Source organism: Diabrotica virgifera, chromosome 4 (genome assembly GCF_917563875.1).
Source record: "Diabrotica virgifera virgifera chromosome 4, PGI_DIABVI_V3a".
Lineage (NCBI taxonomy): Eukaryota > Metazoa > Arthropoda > Insecta > Coleoptera > Chrysomelidae > Diabrotica > Diabrotica virgifera.
Window position 1 is genome coordinate 121,034,809 of NC_065446.1, and position 19,090 is coordinate 121,053,898.

The following is a 19,090-nucleotide window of genomic DNA, read 5'->3' on the forward strand; positions in this document are numbered from 1 at the left end:
AAAAATATATCTAACAGTTCCATTTCAATATGATACCTTAAATATATTCCAACCTACCACTTAATACACCTTTCTCCAAAATTTTAAGAAAATCCTACGTTTCGTGGAAAAGACATACTTACTTAAATTAAGTTGACAACCGACCTCCGACCTCGCCCGATTTCGATCAGAGCAATTATTCAATTTTCTCCGTACTGAAATTCAGATTTCCGTGTACTGGTTTTTCCATGATCAATACCAATTTCTAAATTCGTAATAAAACGCAAATTGAACACTCTCGATCTATGGAAAATATGAACTGATAGATAGTCAAGGCTGTATCGTCGGCTCCGTTAGGTAAATTATTCCGATTCGATTTTTTCACACAAAGTTACTCAAAAAGAGTTCCTTATATCAAATCCACAGGGTGCCAGGCGGTACCGTGGTCGAAAAATTGTTTAAACATTTTTTTTAACAAATTCACAAAAATAATTTTTTCATTTTGATCAACTGGGTCATTTTTTTTAAATCACTTGGGTCATTTTGAGCTAAAAAGGTTTCTTGTGATTTTTCCCTAAAATTGACTGTTGTCGAGTTATACGCGATTTAAAATTTGAAAAACGTGAAAAAAGCCATTTTCAAGGTTAAAAATTATTATAATGGAAGTCAGGAAAGCGAACAAATCAAAGCTTAAATTCCCCCAAAAGATCACGAAGAAATTTGTGTCAATATTGTATTACTAAGCGGTTATTTTTAATTGTCAACAATGACCGCTAAGCGCCGTCAATGATAAGTGCGAAAGAGATGCACCATTCCGGCCGTCCAATGGTGCATCTCACTCGCACTCACATTGACGGCCGCCTCATTACGCTCTTAGCGCTCGTTCTTAATAATTAAAAATAACAGCTTAGTAATAAAATACTGACAAACATTTCTTCAGGATCTTGTAGGGGTGGCTTTAAACTTTGATTTGGTGATTTTCTGACATTTATAATAATAATTTTTAACCGAGAATTGTCAAATAAACGTCAAAACTACTAGTTAAATTTTCAGAGTTGCTCCGAAAAATTATTATTTTTTTATCGATTTTCGATAGAAAATAAAGTATTATTTATTATTAACGTATATTACCATTAACGTTTTGGTATTCACAGAAAGCAGATCGTTAGATAATAGCGGATTAATACGAGTTTTTAACATATTTGAAATGTTATAGTTGAAAGTACCATGATTTGACTGCTGACTGGAAGTTAGGTGAATATTATTTGATTTACCAATTATTTGAGAAATTATTAAGCCTATCACTGAGTTACAGACTGTAATCTGAGCTTAAATTTACCTTTTTTTAAATATAACTAGTTGTTTGTGGTTTTGGTAACCAGGATCACAGCAACATATCCAACCCAACTTCAAACTCACCTCACACACAAATTTCCGACCCATCAACTTCTGCTATACAATCCAATATCGATAATTCAAATAATACTTCTGTTCCCAAATCTTATGCAGCTGCTACCTCTACAAAACCGCTTCCCTTGCCTCCATTGTCTGTGCCTTCTCGAGACCAAGCGATCCTCATGCCTTCTCTGCCAAATACTGTACTATTTGATTATATTAAAGCTGTCGGTAGTATTGTTAAACCCAAAAACGTACAATTCGCATCTAGAATCTCCCATGGTCGTATATATATTTACCTGTCTTCTTCATTGCAAGTTGATAGTCTTCTTAGTACTCATCAAAATATTTCAGTTAATTCAACAGTTATTCCAATACGCAGACTGGTTTCACCTACCAAAAGGTTATTAATTTCTAATGTAAGTCCGTCCATTCCTCAGGCCTTAATTGAAAAAGCGCTTCAGGATCTAGGATTAACACTTACCATGTTTTAAGTTTCTGACGCATAACTTATATCTTACCTAGCAGTGATGATTTTTCTCTGCAAACATCGACTACCGTTATTTTTGATAACTTAATTCACAGAATATTTATATCAACCGATAAACTAGAATGCTTTCTTTGCAAACAAGTTAGACATAATGCAGAGTCATGACCCAATATTCAAGACAGTTCTGTTTCCCTTGAGACCCCTCCGATACCAATTAACTCATCAGATATTGAACAACCATCACATGCCATTTTAACTACTTGTAACACCCTTCCGAATGTTTCTAACTTATCTTCCGAACAAATACCTTCACCTTCCTCGAGCTAAGTAATAAAAAAATTGGCGAAAAAAGACCACGTTCTACTGACAGTAACTTTTTTTCACCTCCACTCCTATCACCCACTTCTACTTCACCTCCAATTCCTAACTCAATACTTCCACCTGAGACCTTATCAACTTCTATACTGTCAAACCTGCAACCTGCCAAAAAGGAAGCAAAAAAATCCAAATCAACTGATCATGACTGTTACAAAATTAATCAAGAATCTCTCTCTATTATTATTAAACTATATAAAGATAACCCAGAATCCTTTTCACTTAATGTAACCCAACTTAGTGCATTTCTTGAAAACTCCTTTGGCGCCAACGACCCTCTATCTGAAGCCATTAAATTTACCACTGATGTACCGTCCTTAATGAAAGACCTCGTCCTAATCCATCCAATGTCAAAGAAAGATCTTTAAAAAATCGTATAACTCGCCTTGTGAAGAAAATAAAGCAACAACTCTATTCCGATCAACTTGATTTCACTGAACTGCTCAATGACGATGGTAACACAACTGACTCCTCCATTTCTTCTCAAAATTAGTTACATTCAGTGTGATACAATGGAATTGCGATGGATTTTATCTTCGCCTAGAAAGAATTCAAAAGATTATTTCCTCTCATAACCCTGACATATTTGGTCTCCAGGAAACAAATTTTAAAACCGACCATCAAGGCAAACTTAAAAACTTTGAAGGATATCATCATATTCGCACAAACTGTACAAGAGCTAGCGGTGGTACCTCAATGTTTATATCTAGTGATTTAAAGTCCTCCCTCCTGCCTTTAACTGCAAATTTAGAAGCAGTGGCGGTTCCTACTTGGTGTCCAAACAAAATTACTATTTGCAGCATATACATTCCTCCTCCTCCTGACCATCCCCTCAACGAAAAAGAGTTAGTCGACTTAATATTTCAACTTCCCCATCCGTACCTTCTTGTTGGTGACTTTAATGCCCATAACATAATTTGGGGCTCACCCCATACTTTTGGTAAAGGCAAAGTTATAGAAAACGTTCTAAATTGTTCAGATACCTTTCTGTTAAATACTGGATCCGAAACCCACTTTAATATTTCATCAGGTTCATTCTCAGCCATTGATCTTAGCCTTTGTGATCCCAAAATTGCACCTTCTCTCTCCTGGGAAGTTTTTGATGATCTTCATGATAGCAACCACTTTCCCATCATTATATCTAGCTCCTCCTATAAGGAAACCACTACTAGAAATTTCTGGAACATTAAAAACGCTAATTGGTCAGAATTTACTTCAACAACCGATATATTATTATCTTCCTTAACTATTTCTGAGGAACATAACTCTAAATATTTTTAACGAATGCTTACTCACTGCTGCCGAATCTCATATCGGTAAAAAAACCATCTCGTCTAAGCACAAAATGGTTCCCTGGTGGAACGAAAATTGTAGTAATGCCATTTGTTTATCCAAAAATGCTTTAAATAGATATCGACGAAATAAAACCCCTCAAAATCTTCTTCTACACAAACAACTTAAAGCCAAAGCCAAATTCATTATCAAACAAAGTAAACGATGTTCATGGCAAAATTACACTTCCTCTCTAAGACACGATACAAACCCCACTCAAATATGGAAGAAAATTTGACAAATCCAAGGCAATAAAACTAACTTTAAGATTCCTCACCTAACTGTCAACAATGCAGTTATCTCTGATAGCCAAGTAATTTCCGACACACTGGCAAATTATTTCGAAGATAAACTCAATAAAAGTAATACGGTTTCCGCTCCCAGTTATTTGCACTCTAAATTTTTCTCCACATCTTTATCAACTACAAATGATGTTATGGTTATCAACGCCCCCTTTACCCTTCATGAACTAAAATTTGCTTTATCTACATGTAGAAAATCTGCTGCTGGACCCGATGACATCCCTTATATCTTTTTAAAAAATCTCTCCAATATATCTCTCTCCAAACTCCTCGAAATTTATAATCTTATCTGGAACACACATAAATTCCCAGATATTTGGCGCAATTCTATAATTATTCCAATTAAAATGCCTGATCAATCCTTCGTAATTCCTAAATCATTTCGTCCAATATCTCTCACTTGTACCACTTGCAAACTTCTTGAAAAAATGATAAATAAAAGACTCACTTGGTTCCTTGAAAAACATAATATTCTTCCTGAAGCTCAATCCGGTTTCCGCCGTCACCGATCTACTCTTGATAACCTTGTTCTTCTTTAAACACACATTTCTCAAGCAATCAATAATCATCAAAATGTCGTAGCAACTATATTTGACATTGAAGGAGCTTTTGATTCAATCTCTAGAAATGCAATAATTGACAAATTATCCTACTATAATTTGGATGGTAACATTCTCTCATTTATAAAATACTTTCTAACTGGAAGAATCTTTAAAGTCCTTGTTAACGGTAAGCTTTCTCAATCTCTTCCTCAGAATCAAGGTGTCCCTCAAGGATCTGTATTAAGTTCAACTCAATTCATTCTTGCAATCAACGAGTTATGCAAGTCATTTCCTGCTCCCATAAAATATGTTCAATACGCTGATGACCTAATCATTTACTGTCATGGTAAATCTGTCCCCATCACATGTAAACTTTTACAAGGTGTTGTAAATCTTCTTCAAGATAGATCTAATAAACTAGGATTATCACTCTCTCAAAGTAAATCCAAATTAATAAAATTTTCCAGAAGGACCTCCACTTCCGTGCCCAAAATGTTATTCAACGATTCCCCTCTATCTGTTGTTAATGAGTGTAAAATTCTAGGTATGATATTTGACTCCAGGTTAAATTGGAAAAATCACATCCATGAACTTAAAACTAATTGTTTTAAAAGATTGAACGTTCTAAAAACCCTTAGTCATCTTCATTGGGGTGCCGATGAAACTACTTTATTAAGAGTTTATAAAGCTCTCATCCGATCTAAGCTCGACTACGGAAGCTTTATCTACTACTCAGCCCCTATATCTGACATAGATTTATTAAACTCTGTTCATAATAGCGCACTTCGTCTATGCCTTGGTGCCTTTCGCTCCAGTCCTATCGACAGTATATACCGTGAATCCAATGAACCTCCTCGCACCCTAAGACGGCAATCTCTTCTTCTTTCATATACTGCATCAACATCCGCAAATCCCTTTAATCCCGTCCATTCTCTAATTAGCACATCCAATACCTCATCTTCTACTAACAATGTTCAACATGTTACCATAAAACCTATACCTCAATTAATTACTCCACTACTTAAAAATATTGACCTCCGGTTGACTAGTTCATTTCCTATTCCTTCTCTTCCCCCCTGGACTAAACATCTTCCTTCAATAGACATCTCCCTCACCATCTTCAACAAACATGAATCACCCAACAGTCTTGTAAGGAAAGCATTTTTAGAAATCATACAAAAAAAATCATATGATTTAATTCTGTTTACCGATGCTTCTAAAACTACCACTGGTGTTGGCTGTGCTGTCACCACTAAACATGAACTTGTAAGATCTTCTCGGCTACCTTCAACATGTAGCGTTTACACAGGTGAACTATATAGTATTCTGTTGGCATTTCAATGCATCTCCCATCAAAACAGACATGTTGCCATTTGTACGGATTCCCTTTCATCTATCCATTCAATCAATACAATTTTTACTGACCATCCATTGGTTCAAAACATTCTCTCTGCTCAAGATGTAACAGTCTCTCTCATATGGCTACCTTCTCATACTGGAATTACTGGTAATGAAACAGCAGATCATTTTGCCAAAGAAGCTACCAACCTCAATACCGGAATAACTAGAATTCAACTAGCTAGCGATCTAAAACTCGTTTTCAAAAAGTCAGTAAATGATGCCTGGCAAAACTTATGGCAACAGAGTAAAACAACTCTACACGAACTCCAACCATATATTGGTCATCTCTCCTTGGACTTTCTAACTAGAAGAGAAGCATCGATTATTAGAAGACTCCGAATTAACCACACCAAACTTACCCATGGTTTCTTGATGTCCTCAGAAACTCGTCCAACTTGCCTCCATTGCAATGTTTTCCTGACTGTGAAACACGTCCTCACCGAATGTAACTCTTTCACCAACCTGTATACATCACTTGATATGAAACCTACTGTTAAAGAAATGCTCAACAGCCCTACAGAGATCATGAAAACTATATCGTTTTTAAAAACTACTCAGCTATACAAGAAGATTTAATACCATAGTCATTAGTTAAAGTTATATAATTATTATATATTTTCGTTATTTAATTATGTATTTAATGTTAGTGTTCTTGTACTAATGGCCATAGTTGTCGAGGTACTTTATGTAAATAAAAAAAAAATTTAACCGAGTTACTAAGCCTTGAAAATTGTTATTTTTGCATTTTTCAAATTTTAAATCGCGTATAACTCGACAAAAATCAATTTTAGAGAAAAATTACAAGAGACCTTGTTCGCTCCTAATGATCCAAATGATCTAAAAAATTTATTTGAAGTGAAAAAATTGTTATTGTAAATTTGTTTAAAAAGAATTGTTTAAACAATTTTCCGACCACGGTACCGCCTGGCACCCTGTGGATTTGTTATAAGGAGCTCTTTTTGAGTAAGTTTGGGCAAAAAATTGAATCGGAACAATTTACCTAACGGGGGCGACGATACAGCCTGGACTAAGAAGCAAAATCCAATAAACAATTCTGTTAAATTTTTTTTGAACATAAAACAACTTATCTTTGGTACATGTTTCGCTGTTTTTGCTTTTTTTAGTTTATAGTAGTGTAATGATAATATGAATCCAGTAGCGCCGATTTCGTAAGAATTGTTTGGATGTTTATGGCTTTTGCGATACTTTTTCACGGGGTATATACGTATTGAAACATTTCAATTTTTAACAAAAAATAGAGAAATATTTACAGATCATTCTTGCAATAAATAGAAGTTTGGCTTAATTTTTTTTTTCAACCGTTTACATTATTTTCTTCTTAACTATTACAAACATGTTGGTTAAATTTTTTCAGATATTAGAGGTAGGTTGACAATTAAATTAATGTAATCAGATGTATTTTGCACTCAACGTAGAATTGGAGAATGGAGTAACCACATAAGCTGAAGAAGGAGGACCAGTGTTGTCAAAATAGCAAGAGATAAATCATAATCGGTAGAAGACACATCAGACGACCGCGAAAAAGTTGCCAGTGACAACCTTTCACAGAGGTATTCATCCGTCAATGAACAAGCAGAATTGCTTATAAACAGGAGTAAGAAGAAGAAAATCTATATAGTTATTCCGTTGGAGTGAGTTGACGGAATTAATTAAAAATAATAAAAATAAATGTAACGACGAACAGTAATATATTTATTTATTTTGGGTGAACAAGCGGTGTGTTTGCCTATATCGCGAAGGAGGGTTAATTTTCAGCGAGCCGAGGGTTTGTCTGCATAGTTTGCATGCTGTGTAGAGACTGGGCTCCGGACCACCACTTTTATGTCAACTGGTTTTGAGGTTTGAGGTTATAAAGAAAGAGTATTTTGCGTTCCGACTAAAGTAAAAAAAAATGATGGGCGCAGCCGAATGAGAATAAATTCGCGGACTAGCATTCGCTAGCGCTAGACCGTTGCAGCCAATTTTTAACATTGACAGTATACCGGATTTGAAGCTTAATATTATATTTATATATTTTGGTAGAAACTTGAATTTTATGAATATTATTATGTTGCACATTTATTTAGTAAAATTATATTTTAAATAAATAGATTTAAAAAATAACAATAAAAAGGCCACAAAGTCAAAATATGCAACAGAAAAAAAGTTATGCGACCTTATAGACGAGTGGTACGTGGTACTCCCCAAAAGAAAAAAAAGCTCATTTCTCAAAATATCAACCACGGTGTGGTGAAAGGCTAATTTTGGTCTTACTTTATACTTTTTATGGTGCTGAAAACGAAAATGAGTTTTATTTTGAATTTTATATGGGGACATTGTCAAAAATTTCATTTTTGATTTACATTTACTCTGTGTGGAGTATGAAGGGAACCAGTCTCGTTGGAACTTTACCGCGCTGAGCAGATGTGACGTGAATTGTAAATTGTAGAATTCCCTCATCTTCCTTAGTCTCAGCATCCGTATGGCTTGCAAATTGTAGAAGCCTCGGAGGTGTAACCAGAGAAGGTTCCCATTGTTTTCATTCTGGTGGGATATGTTATATGCCATTAGAGTGAAAACTTAGTCTTTTACTAGCAGTTGCCGCTAGGGCATCTATGCCATTTCGTTCGTTGCAATTCGGGACTGCACGCTGGGGTTTGTTTTGGTTGGATCAGGGAGAGCAGCATATGCGCCTCCTGATGAGAGACTAATAAGTTTCGAAACCGGTAGAGGTGTTTGCAGCACTCTCTGATTGGACTGGAATATGGTTCGGCTGTATTTTCGTTTTGCAACGAAATTGAAAATGGTTATTCATTTTTGATTTACATTTACTCTGTGTGGAGTATGAAGGGAACCAGTCTCGTTGGAACTTTACCGCGCTGAGCAGATGTGACGTGAATTGTAAATTGTAGAATTCCCTCATCTTCCTTAGTCTCAGCATCCGTATGGCTTGCAAATTGTAGAAGCCTCGGAGGTGTAACCAGAGAAGGTTCCCATTGTTTTCATTCTGGTGGGATATGTTATATGCCATTAGAGTGAAAACTTAGTCTTTTGCTAGCAGTTGCCGCTAGGGCATCTATGCCATTTCGTTCGTTGCAATTCGGGACTGCACGCTGGGGTTTGTTTTGGTTGGCTCAGGGAGAGCAGCATATGCGCCTCCTGATGAGAGACTAATAAGTTTCGAAACCGGTAGAGGTGCTTGCAGCACTCTCTGATTGGACTGGAATATGGTTCGGCTGTATTTTCGTTTTGCAACGAAATTGAAAATGGTTATTCATTTTTGATTTACATTTACTCTGTGTGGAGTATGAAGGGAACCAGTCTCGTTGGAACTTTACCGCGCTGAGCAGATGTGACGTGAATTGTAAATTGCAGAATTCCCTCATCTTCCTTAGTCTCAGCATCCGTATGGCTTGCAAATTGTAGAAGCCTCGGAGGTGTAGCCAGAGAAGGTTCCCATTGTTTTCATTCTAGTGGGATATGTTATATGCCATTAGAGTGAAAACTTAGTCTAATAAAATTGTTATTAACTGTATTTAAAAACAGTGATTTTGTCATCCGTTTTGCAATAACTTTTTTGTTTATTAACCGATTTTTATTTAGCGTATCTCATTCGATGTATCTTTTTTTTTCTGAGAAAATTACCTGTGGACGTCAAATTTCTAAATAAACAAGTTTTTAAGTTATGAGTAAAGAACTAAGTTTGACGTCTTGATTGTTTATTTAAAAAATGTTCCACTAAAAAAATTGATGAATCCAAAGATGGTAGTCTTTTTGTAATATCTCATACTACACATTTCAACTGTCAAACCTCGTCTTTTCCGTTATGTCTAGTAAAAACCTAACTTGATTGGCCTACACGGCATTATGTTCATATTTTTCGAATCCTGAAAAAACCAATAAATATTTTTGAAAAATTTAAACGCAGAATGAAGGACTAAATTATTACCGAGGGCCGAGAGTCCCTTATAGCCCAATAAATGACCGTTTTGGAGTGTAATTTCCAGGGGCAACTCCCAATTGCATGAAAATTTGGATTTAGGTTCTACTTACCCTCCACTTCAAAGTTGAATTTGTGCCGTTAGTTGCTTTTACTTGGGGGGTGACATTTACCCCTTCTCGGGGGGTGAAAAACCCGTGTTTAAAATAAGGCCGGAAATGGATAAATTGACTTATTTTAAGCACCTTTTGTTCTATAAAGTTTTTTACGTAAGTCAATACTTTTCGAGTTATTCGCGATTTAAAATGTTGATTTTTCGACAAAAAACTACGTTTTCAAACCGTTTTTCCCAAATAATTCAAAAATTAAATATTTTATCGAAAAAAATATTTTTAGCAAAAGTGTACCCTATAAAAAAACGAAAAAAATGGTGTACCAGTAAAGTCTACAAATTGAGTAGAAGCAAAATTGTAGCTCATGAAAAATACGTTCTTATTCGTCTAATTCCAAATCGAATAACTCAACGCGAAATCACCGAAGAAAGAAGCGTTTTTCGGGAAAACCTTATTAACATTTTTAAAGTATCGAAAAAAATCTTATTATTTGTTTTTTACAAAAGCTTACAGAATCAAAAATAAACGAGTTACACTGAAAAACAAAGTTGGCCCCTTTTTTTTGGTAAAAAAAATCGTGAAAACCTCCCTCTATTTAGCACCCTAAATGAAATTAATCGTTTGGCTTTGCCATCTATTTTAACTGTATGCGTATTTTTTATATGATCTGTAAGTTTGATTGATTTGAAGTGCTTATTTATAAAAACATTTGGTTTTATATTAAAAAAAAATTTTCTAAAAATTTTTGAAAAATTTAATTTTTTCAAAATAACTTAAAAAGTATTAGTGATAAGAAAAATCTTAAAGAGTACAAAAATTTAGGTTTTGGTATTATAAATATGCTAGTTTCATTTTGTTTCTCCGTAAGACAAGAATTGGTTAAGATATGGCTGTTCAAAATTTGCATACACTCGTGATTAGTGACCCATTCAAGCTTTCTCAATTATAACCCTTTCAAAAATAAACACTTTAAACCGGTGAGACTGACAGATCATATAAAAAATAGGTAGGTAAGTAAATTGTTTGTAAAGCGGTAGCGATTAATTTCATTTTTAGGAGCTAAACACGGCGAGATTTTCATGATTTTTTACAAAAAAAAAGAGGGCCAACTTTATTTTGAGCGTAAGTCGCTTATTTTTAATGCTAAAACTTTTGTTAACAATTAAAACAAAGCTTTTTATAAACACTTTAAAAAAGTTTAAATGGGTTTTTCCCGAAAAGTGCTTAATTTTTCGGTGATTTCACCTTGAAATATTCGATTTGGAATTAGACGAATAAGAACGTATTTTTCATGAGCTAAAACTTTGTTTTTATTTGATTGATAGACTTTAATGATACACCATCTTTTTGGGTTTTTTTTATAAGCTACACTTTTGCTAAGAATTTTTTTTCGATAAAATATTTACTTTTTGAGTTATTTGCGAAAAACCGTCCGAAAACGTAGTTTTTTTTGTCGAAAAATCAACATTTTCAATGGCAAATAACTCGAAAAGTATTGACTTAAGTAAAAAGCTCTATAGAACAAAAGTTGCTTAAAATCAGTCAATTTATCCATTTTCGGTCTTATCTTGAACGTATGTTTTTTCACCCCAGAGAAGGGGTGACTGTCACCCCCCAAGTAAAAGCAACCAACGGCACAATTTCAACTTTGAAGTGGAGGGTAAGCAGAACCAAAATCCAAATTTTCATGCAATTCTGAGTTGCCCCTGAAAATTACACGGTATCGCCGAATTTCCCGTTCATTTACTGGGCTATTAGAATAAATAAAAAGTTTATTTTGAATGATGTATTTGAAATTAAAAATCACACTAAATTTTCTCTTAGTTTTTCACCCCTGTAACTTATTAAAATAAACATTATAGAAGTTCTCGGGGACTTTCGGCCCTCGCTAATAACGTAATCTTACATTCTGCGTTTAAATTTTTCAAAAATACTTACTAGTTTTCCGAGGATTCGAAAAAAATGAATCCCCATTTGAATAGCATTGCAGCCGAAAATACGTTCCGATCCTCTTAAATTGAAAGACATCCTACACTATCTCCACTATCAACTAATAAAATCCTACCTATCAGACATTTTCTTCGTGAAACAAGGAAGTGAACTAACTGAATTACATCCAATTTAGTCTGGCGTTCTTCAGAGTAGCGTCTTTGGACCTATATTGTTACTCCTTTATACAGCTGATCTGCCAAGAATAAGATCCACCACTCTAGCAACATTCGCTGCTGACGCTGTGGTCTTGGCATCTCACACCGATCCGGCCTCAGCCCCAAAGGACCTTCAGACAAATCTTACCAAAACCCAAAAGTAGCTAAAATATGGCGTAATAGAGCTAATAAAACGAAACTCGATACACAGGTGACATTCACTTTACGCAGAGAAACATGTCCACCAGTAAAAATCAACGACTGCCCACTCCTACAAGCTGACGATGCTAAATATCTTGCATGCATTTGGACCGACGGCTGACTTTGGAAAAGTATACATTCACCAAATGAAAATAGCTAGGCCTTAAATTTAGCAAAATGTATTGACTGATTGATGTACTGCGAGAAATGGGTAAAGAATGCGAAAATATAAACACAATAAAAATAAGAAAGTTACAATATCTGGGACACGTAATGAGGGGACCGCGATATGAAATGCTAAGACTGATAATACAGGGAAAGATAAGAGGCGGAAGGAGTATAGGAAGAAGGAGAGTGTCATGGTTAAAGAATTTAAGGGACTGGTTTAGATGCAGTTCTATAGAACTCTTTAGAGCAGTGGTGGATAGAGTAAAGATAGTGATGATGATATCCAACCTCCGATTAGGAGACGGCACTTGAAGAAGAAGAAGATTGACTGATTGGACGCAAATCTAAATTATCATTAGACAAAAAATTACTGTTGTATAAGGCCATTCTCAAACCTGTGTGGACCTAGGGTATACAACTTTGTGGAACCGCCAGTAACTCCAATATTGACATCCTTAAAAGATTTCAAAACAAAGCGTTACGAACCATTGTTGATGCACCATTCTACATCCCCTATATGGTCATTCTACATGACGCGATGTCAAGCTGTAACCCATCAAGGAAGTCATCTACCAGTTCGGTGTTCGTTACAGTGTGTCAGTATTTACATCAAAACTGCTGCCCTACCGACCTGTCTACAGGACCCAGATAAGTTTTAGCTAATAAGAAAATAAAAACACAAATAAGTTCTATCCTACAGACAATAAGGACATTTATAGAAAAGTGTAATGAATACAATGAACGTCGTCATTTGTCATTTGTGGATTACAATAAGGCATTCGATTCCATAGAACTCTGGGCCGTATTAGAAGGAACGAATAACGCAAGGATTGATTAATATAGATATAGAGTACTCCTCAAATACACATACGACAATGCAACTATGCAATTAGATGTATCAGAAGGTCTAACAACAAGCAAAATAAGAACGTAGAGAGGAGTTAGAGAGGGAGATACTATCTCTCCAAAATTATTTACCCTTGCATTAGAATGTGTTCAAGAAATTAAATTGGGAACAACGTGGAATTAAAATTGTTAGCAGATTTTTAAGTCATCTAGATTTACTGATGACATAGTACTCATAAGAAACAATACAGAAGAACTAGTCTACATGCTAAAGGAGATTAAACAAGAATCTAAAAAAGTCGGCTTAAAAATGAATTTAAATAAAACAAAAGTAATGACAAATCAAGATATCATAATCGACTTAGATCCTTAGATGGAAGTGAGACCGAAAAATTCGAAGTATTATATACCTAGTATTTAACAGTTGAATTCTACCAGTTATGACCCATGGAATGGAGATGATGATACTTAAAAGGTTATTAACCAATAGATTGAGAACGACACAGAGGGCGATCGAACGAACTATGTTTGAGGAAGTAAAGAATAAGCTAAAAAAGCTATGAACGAGGAGTATCTCTGAGGAAACATATACAAAATGAGGACGTGCGAAGCAGGACGAAGGTGGAAGATGTAGTTGAAAGAATTGCTCAAATGAAATGGAACTGGGTAGGACACGTGACACGACAAAACATCGGTGGACGAGACACATTGTACATTGGAGAATACGAGAGCACAGTCATAGTAGAGGAAGGTCACAAAGACGAAGTCTAGACGACATCAAAGCAAAAATGGGGAGAAACTGGCACCAAATAGCATAAAATAGAGTAGAATGGAGAACTCATCGGGAGGTCTTTGTCTAGGAGTGAGTGCAAATAGGCTGAAGAAGACGAAGAAGAAATAGAAGAAAAGAAGTACTATCATTGTCAAAAAAAACTAAATTTAAATTTAGCTGGTTTTTTAAAGGATATCTATTACTGGAGGTATACTCTGCACGTCAGTCTCACATTTGTCATAGTAAACGCTTACCCTTCCGGCAGATTGCAGAGTCCATCAGAGGTTATAAAAAATCTATCTAACAGTTCTATTTCCATGTGACCCCTTAAATATATTCCAACCTACCACTTACACAACCTACACAATACACCTTTCTCCAAAATTTGAAGAAAACCCTACGTTGCGTGGAAAAGACATCTGCTTACTTAAATTACCTACTACAACTACTACAACAACCTACCTCTGACCTCGGCCGTTTTCGATCAGAGCAATTATTTAATTTTCTCTGTACTGAAATTCAGATTTCTGTTTACTGGTTTTTCCATGATCAATACCAATTTCTACTTACTTACTTACTTAATCAGTAGTAGACCAGGGCGCATCTGTAAAAATATTAGTACATTTGGACGTTGAAAGGTGACTCATATTTTTTTGCAGAAATTGCTTGAAAATAACTCATATAATAATATCTGAGTTATCCTTCCACTCAAACAGATTGAGAGCATTGTTTAAATAATAAAAATGTCAAAAAATTAAGGAAAAGTCGATTTTTTCTTCGTTTTTTGATGATAACTTTAAAAGTGTTCATTTCCGAGAAAAGTTTCACTGACATAAAAGTTGTGTAATTAAATTTCCTACAACACAAGATTGGCTAAAAATTTTAAAACTCTTGTTGCAAAATAGCAATAATTGCGAAAAAACCACAAAAAACAAATATTTGAATTTTACGTTTTTCAGCCATTTGTGCTAAACTTAGGACCTTCATATATCACCCAGAAAAACTTTATGATACAGTAAAACAATGCTGAAAATTTCATTAAAATATGTTCCATAGATTTTGTAAAATAAATTTTGCAATCCAGCTTTCGCAAAAAATGCATTTTTTCAAAATGTTGCAGGACTGAAAATTAAGGAGTTGGCAAGTTGAAATTTCTTCTACGTATTAGAAGAATACTGTACCTTTCATCTGCAATTCACAAAATTAAAGTTGGTTAACTACTACGGCATCAGGAATTTTTTTAAATTAACATTAATTTTTTATGTTACGCGCAGGACAGCGGATACGTTTGCTCTGATTGGGCATTCCAATGACCTTTGGTAATGACAGATAAATTTTAATTTTTAGTACATTTCGATGTAGATAAATAAATTTGTTTATTGCAAAATAAAAACACATACTCTATCCTTTAAAATAATATTTTTTAGCAAAAACTTTCTTTTTCTATGGATGCTATAAAATGTGCCACTTCTCTCACTACTTACATGCATTCAAAACGAAAAATTTTTCATGCAGTGAGAAAAGTCGCCCATTGCAGTGAGAAATATTTTTTCTCACGGGTTGTCCTACTGCTTTCTATACAGGGTGTCCAGAAACTCTACCGACAAACGAAGACAGGAGATTCCTCAGATAATTTTAAGACAATATAACCCAGTTCACCTAGTCCGAAAATGCTTCTTAAGGGAGCTAGAGCTCTTTAAAGATGGCGTCATGAAATTAGTTCTTCTTAAATACCTCCAGAACGCTTCTATTTAGAAAAACGAAAATTGGTATGCATATTTACTTTTCAGAGATGAATCGATTCCATCCATTGCAAATTTCTAGTACCGGTCATAGGCATGCGTTTAGGGTAGAGCAACGGGTATTTTATCGCATAACTTTTTTGTCCTTAACTTTTATGCATTTTTGATACCGGATTATTAAATTGTGAGGAATTCTAGTACTACAAGGTACTCTTGATTTAAGTCGGTAGGACACACCGTTTTCTAGAAAAATCGATTTGAAAGTTTTTCGTTTTTGGAATTTGAAAAAAAAATTGAAAGAACTTTTCAACAAAAAACGAAGTATTTTACCAACATATAGTAAGAGTAACTTTTAGTACTCGAATACCTCATAATTTAATATTCTAGTGTCAAAAATGCTCAAAAATTCAAGACAAAAAAGTTATGCTATAAAATAACAACTGTTGACCTACCCAAAACTGACGCCAGTGACTATGACCAGTACTAGAAATTCGCAATTAATGAAATCGATTTATCTATGGAATATAAATAAATGTACCAGTTTTCGCCTTCCTAAACAGTTTTTTTTTAATTTTTTTTTAATTTAAAAAGCGAAAAGTTTTCAAATCGATTTTTCTAGAAAACGGTGTGTCCTATCGATTTAAAACAAGAGTACCTTTTAGTACTAAAATACTTCTTAATTTAATAATCCAGTATCATAAATGCATAAAAGTTAAAGATAAAAATGTTATGCGATAAAATAACCATTGCCCTACCCAAAACGGACGCCTATGATCGGTACTAGAAATTTGCAATGGATGGATTAGATTTAATCTTGAAGATAAATACGCGTACCAATTTTTGTTTTTCTAAATAGAAGCGTTCTGGAGGTATTTAAGAAAAACTAATTACAAGACGCCATCTTCAAAGAGCTCTAGCTCCCTTAGGAAGCATTTTCGGACTAAGTGAATTGGGTTAAATTATCTTAAAATTATCTGAAGAGTCTCCTGTCTTCGTTTGTCGGTAGAGTTTCTGGACACCCTGTATATATGATCTCCATTTCCATGGTAACATGCACAATACAAACACAATTAATATTGTCAAAAAAATGTGTTGAAGCAAAACTTTACCTTTCAAGATTGTTCAAAAATAACTGTTAATTAGAATTTTAAGCAAATAGCGTATATAATTTTAAGAATATTAAATACCCACGTGTATATATATTTTATTTCAATGTATGCACATAATATATCTAAAAGCACCTACATTATTTAATTTTAAAGTTTGAACTCTTAATAAAACCGCATCCATAGAAAAAGGACAGTGTACAACACATGAGAAAATGACATATTTCTCCCTCGCTTGATTTGTGGCACTCGCCTCGTGAAACATTTTACATTTTCCAAATAGAATATATTATAATTTTTCATTACAATGTTAAAATATTTACACTTAAGTACCTCTTGCTTTTAAAAACTATTTAAAAAGTCACGACAAGTATCGACTTACTTTTGTCTCGGTTCTCAAAACAATAAAAACTAAAACACCAACTTAACAATTATTAACAATAACACATATGTTTGTCTACAGCCGCAATATTCGATAATTTTTGACATGACATTGGAATGCCAAATCAGAGCAAATGTATCCGCTGTCTGGCGCATAACACCAAAAATTAATGTTTATTTAAAAAAAAAATCCTGTTGGCGTTGTAGTTAATCGATTTGAATTTTGCAAATTGCAAATGAAAGGTACAGTATCTTTCTATATGCAAATGAATTTAACTTGCTATCTGCTTTATTTTCAGTCCTGCAACATTTTGAAAAAATGCATTTTTTGCGAATGCTGGATTGCAAAATTTATTTTGCAAAATCTGTTGAACCCATCTTGATAAAATTTATAGTGTTCTTTTACTGTATCATAAAATTTTTCTGGGCGAAATATGAAGGTCCTAAGTGTAGCATAAATGGTTGAAAAACGTAAAATGCGAATACTTGTTTTTTATGACTTTTTTGCAACAAGGGTGACAATTTAAAAATTTTTAACGCATCTTGTATTGTAGGAAATTTAATTATGCAACTTTTCTCGGAAATGAACACTTTTAAAGTTATAATCAAAAAACGAAGAAAAAATCGAATGATCCCTTCATTTTTTGACATTTTGATTATTTAAACAATGTTCCGGACCTTTTTGTATGGGAGTATAACTCAATTATTATTATATGAGTCAATTCCAAGCAATTTCTGCAAAAAAATATGAGCCACCTCTCAACGTCCATCTCAAAACATATGCGCCCTGGACTATAAATAGCCCAGTCGAGATAGCATTTAACCTTGCATTAGTAGCTGCCCCAAAATTTATTTTTCTAATCTTTAGGGAGAGTCAATATTAGTATAAATTTAAAATCTCGACTGAATTCCACCGTTGCTTTAGCCGCCATCTTGATTTTAAACGAGAACCGTTTTTGCTCAATATCTCCGCCATTTTCAATTTTTTGACAAAAAGTGTAGAAACTGAAATTGTTGAAAATACGATTTTCTATAATTTCATTTATTATAATTTTTTTGGTGCGGTCGATATTTTCCGAGTTATGAGGGGAAAATAGTGACAGTTGGAGCATAATTATTGAATTATTGAATTATCTCGTTTATTATTAGTTTTACAACAAATATGTACCTGTACAAAAATGAAGAGAATTAAATTCTACACAATTTTGATTTCATTCATTTTTTTGCTAAAATTAATATTTAAGGTAGTACGTATGCGGTAATGGCGCGAGCGTAAGACCGGATTGATTTTATAGCAATTGTTTTTGTTCAATATCTACGCCATTTTCAACTTTTCTACAAAAAGAGTAAGAACTGAAATTGTTGCAATTACGATTTACTACAATTTTTCGAGAGAACCAGTGGCGGGTCTACAAGGGGGAAATGGGAAAATTCCCCCCAACAGGGTCCAAAATTTAAAAAAAAATTGTTGGAACATCCACGATATATTAGCTGACATAAAACTTAAAATATCGACAGACAAATTCAACCAATAAAACCAGCTAGTTAATAAAATTAAGTGAACTTAATGTATATAATGTCTTTTTATGTCTTTTATATGTTTGGTTGATGTTTCATTGGAAGTTTCAAAAATTTTATAACATATAATTCTCTTTATTTTTGTTTATGTACAATTATGTCGTAAAGTTAATAATAAATGAGACAATTCAATAATTATGCTTCCCCTCCGCTTCCATTATTTTCTCCCTTAACTCGGAGAATATTGATCGTATAAAAAAATTGGGCCAAAGAAATTGTAGGAAATTGCATTTCCAACAATTTTCTTTCCCACCCTTTATGTCGAAAAGTTGAAAATGGC

General features: G+C 34.1%; 2 protein-coding genes across 2 annotated transcripts in view; one reads left to right on the top strand and one right to left on the bottom strand.

Annotated features, from left to right (window-relative positions):
- LOC114331748 (putative sugar lactone lactonase YvrE) overlaps positions 1–19,090 on the bottom strand; it is a 240,834-nt gene that overhangs the window by 57,508 nt on the left and 164,236 nt on the right. The window lies entirely within an intron of this gene.
- LOC126883649 (uncharacterized) lies at positions 2,936–3,520 on the top strand. Its single transcript, XM_050649304.1, has one exon. It carries the CDS (start codon positions 2,936–2,938, stop codon positions 3,518–3,520), a length of 585 nt encoding a protein of 194 aa, XP_050505261.1.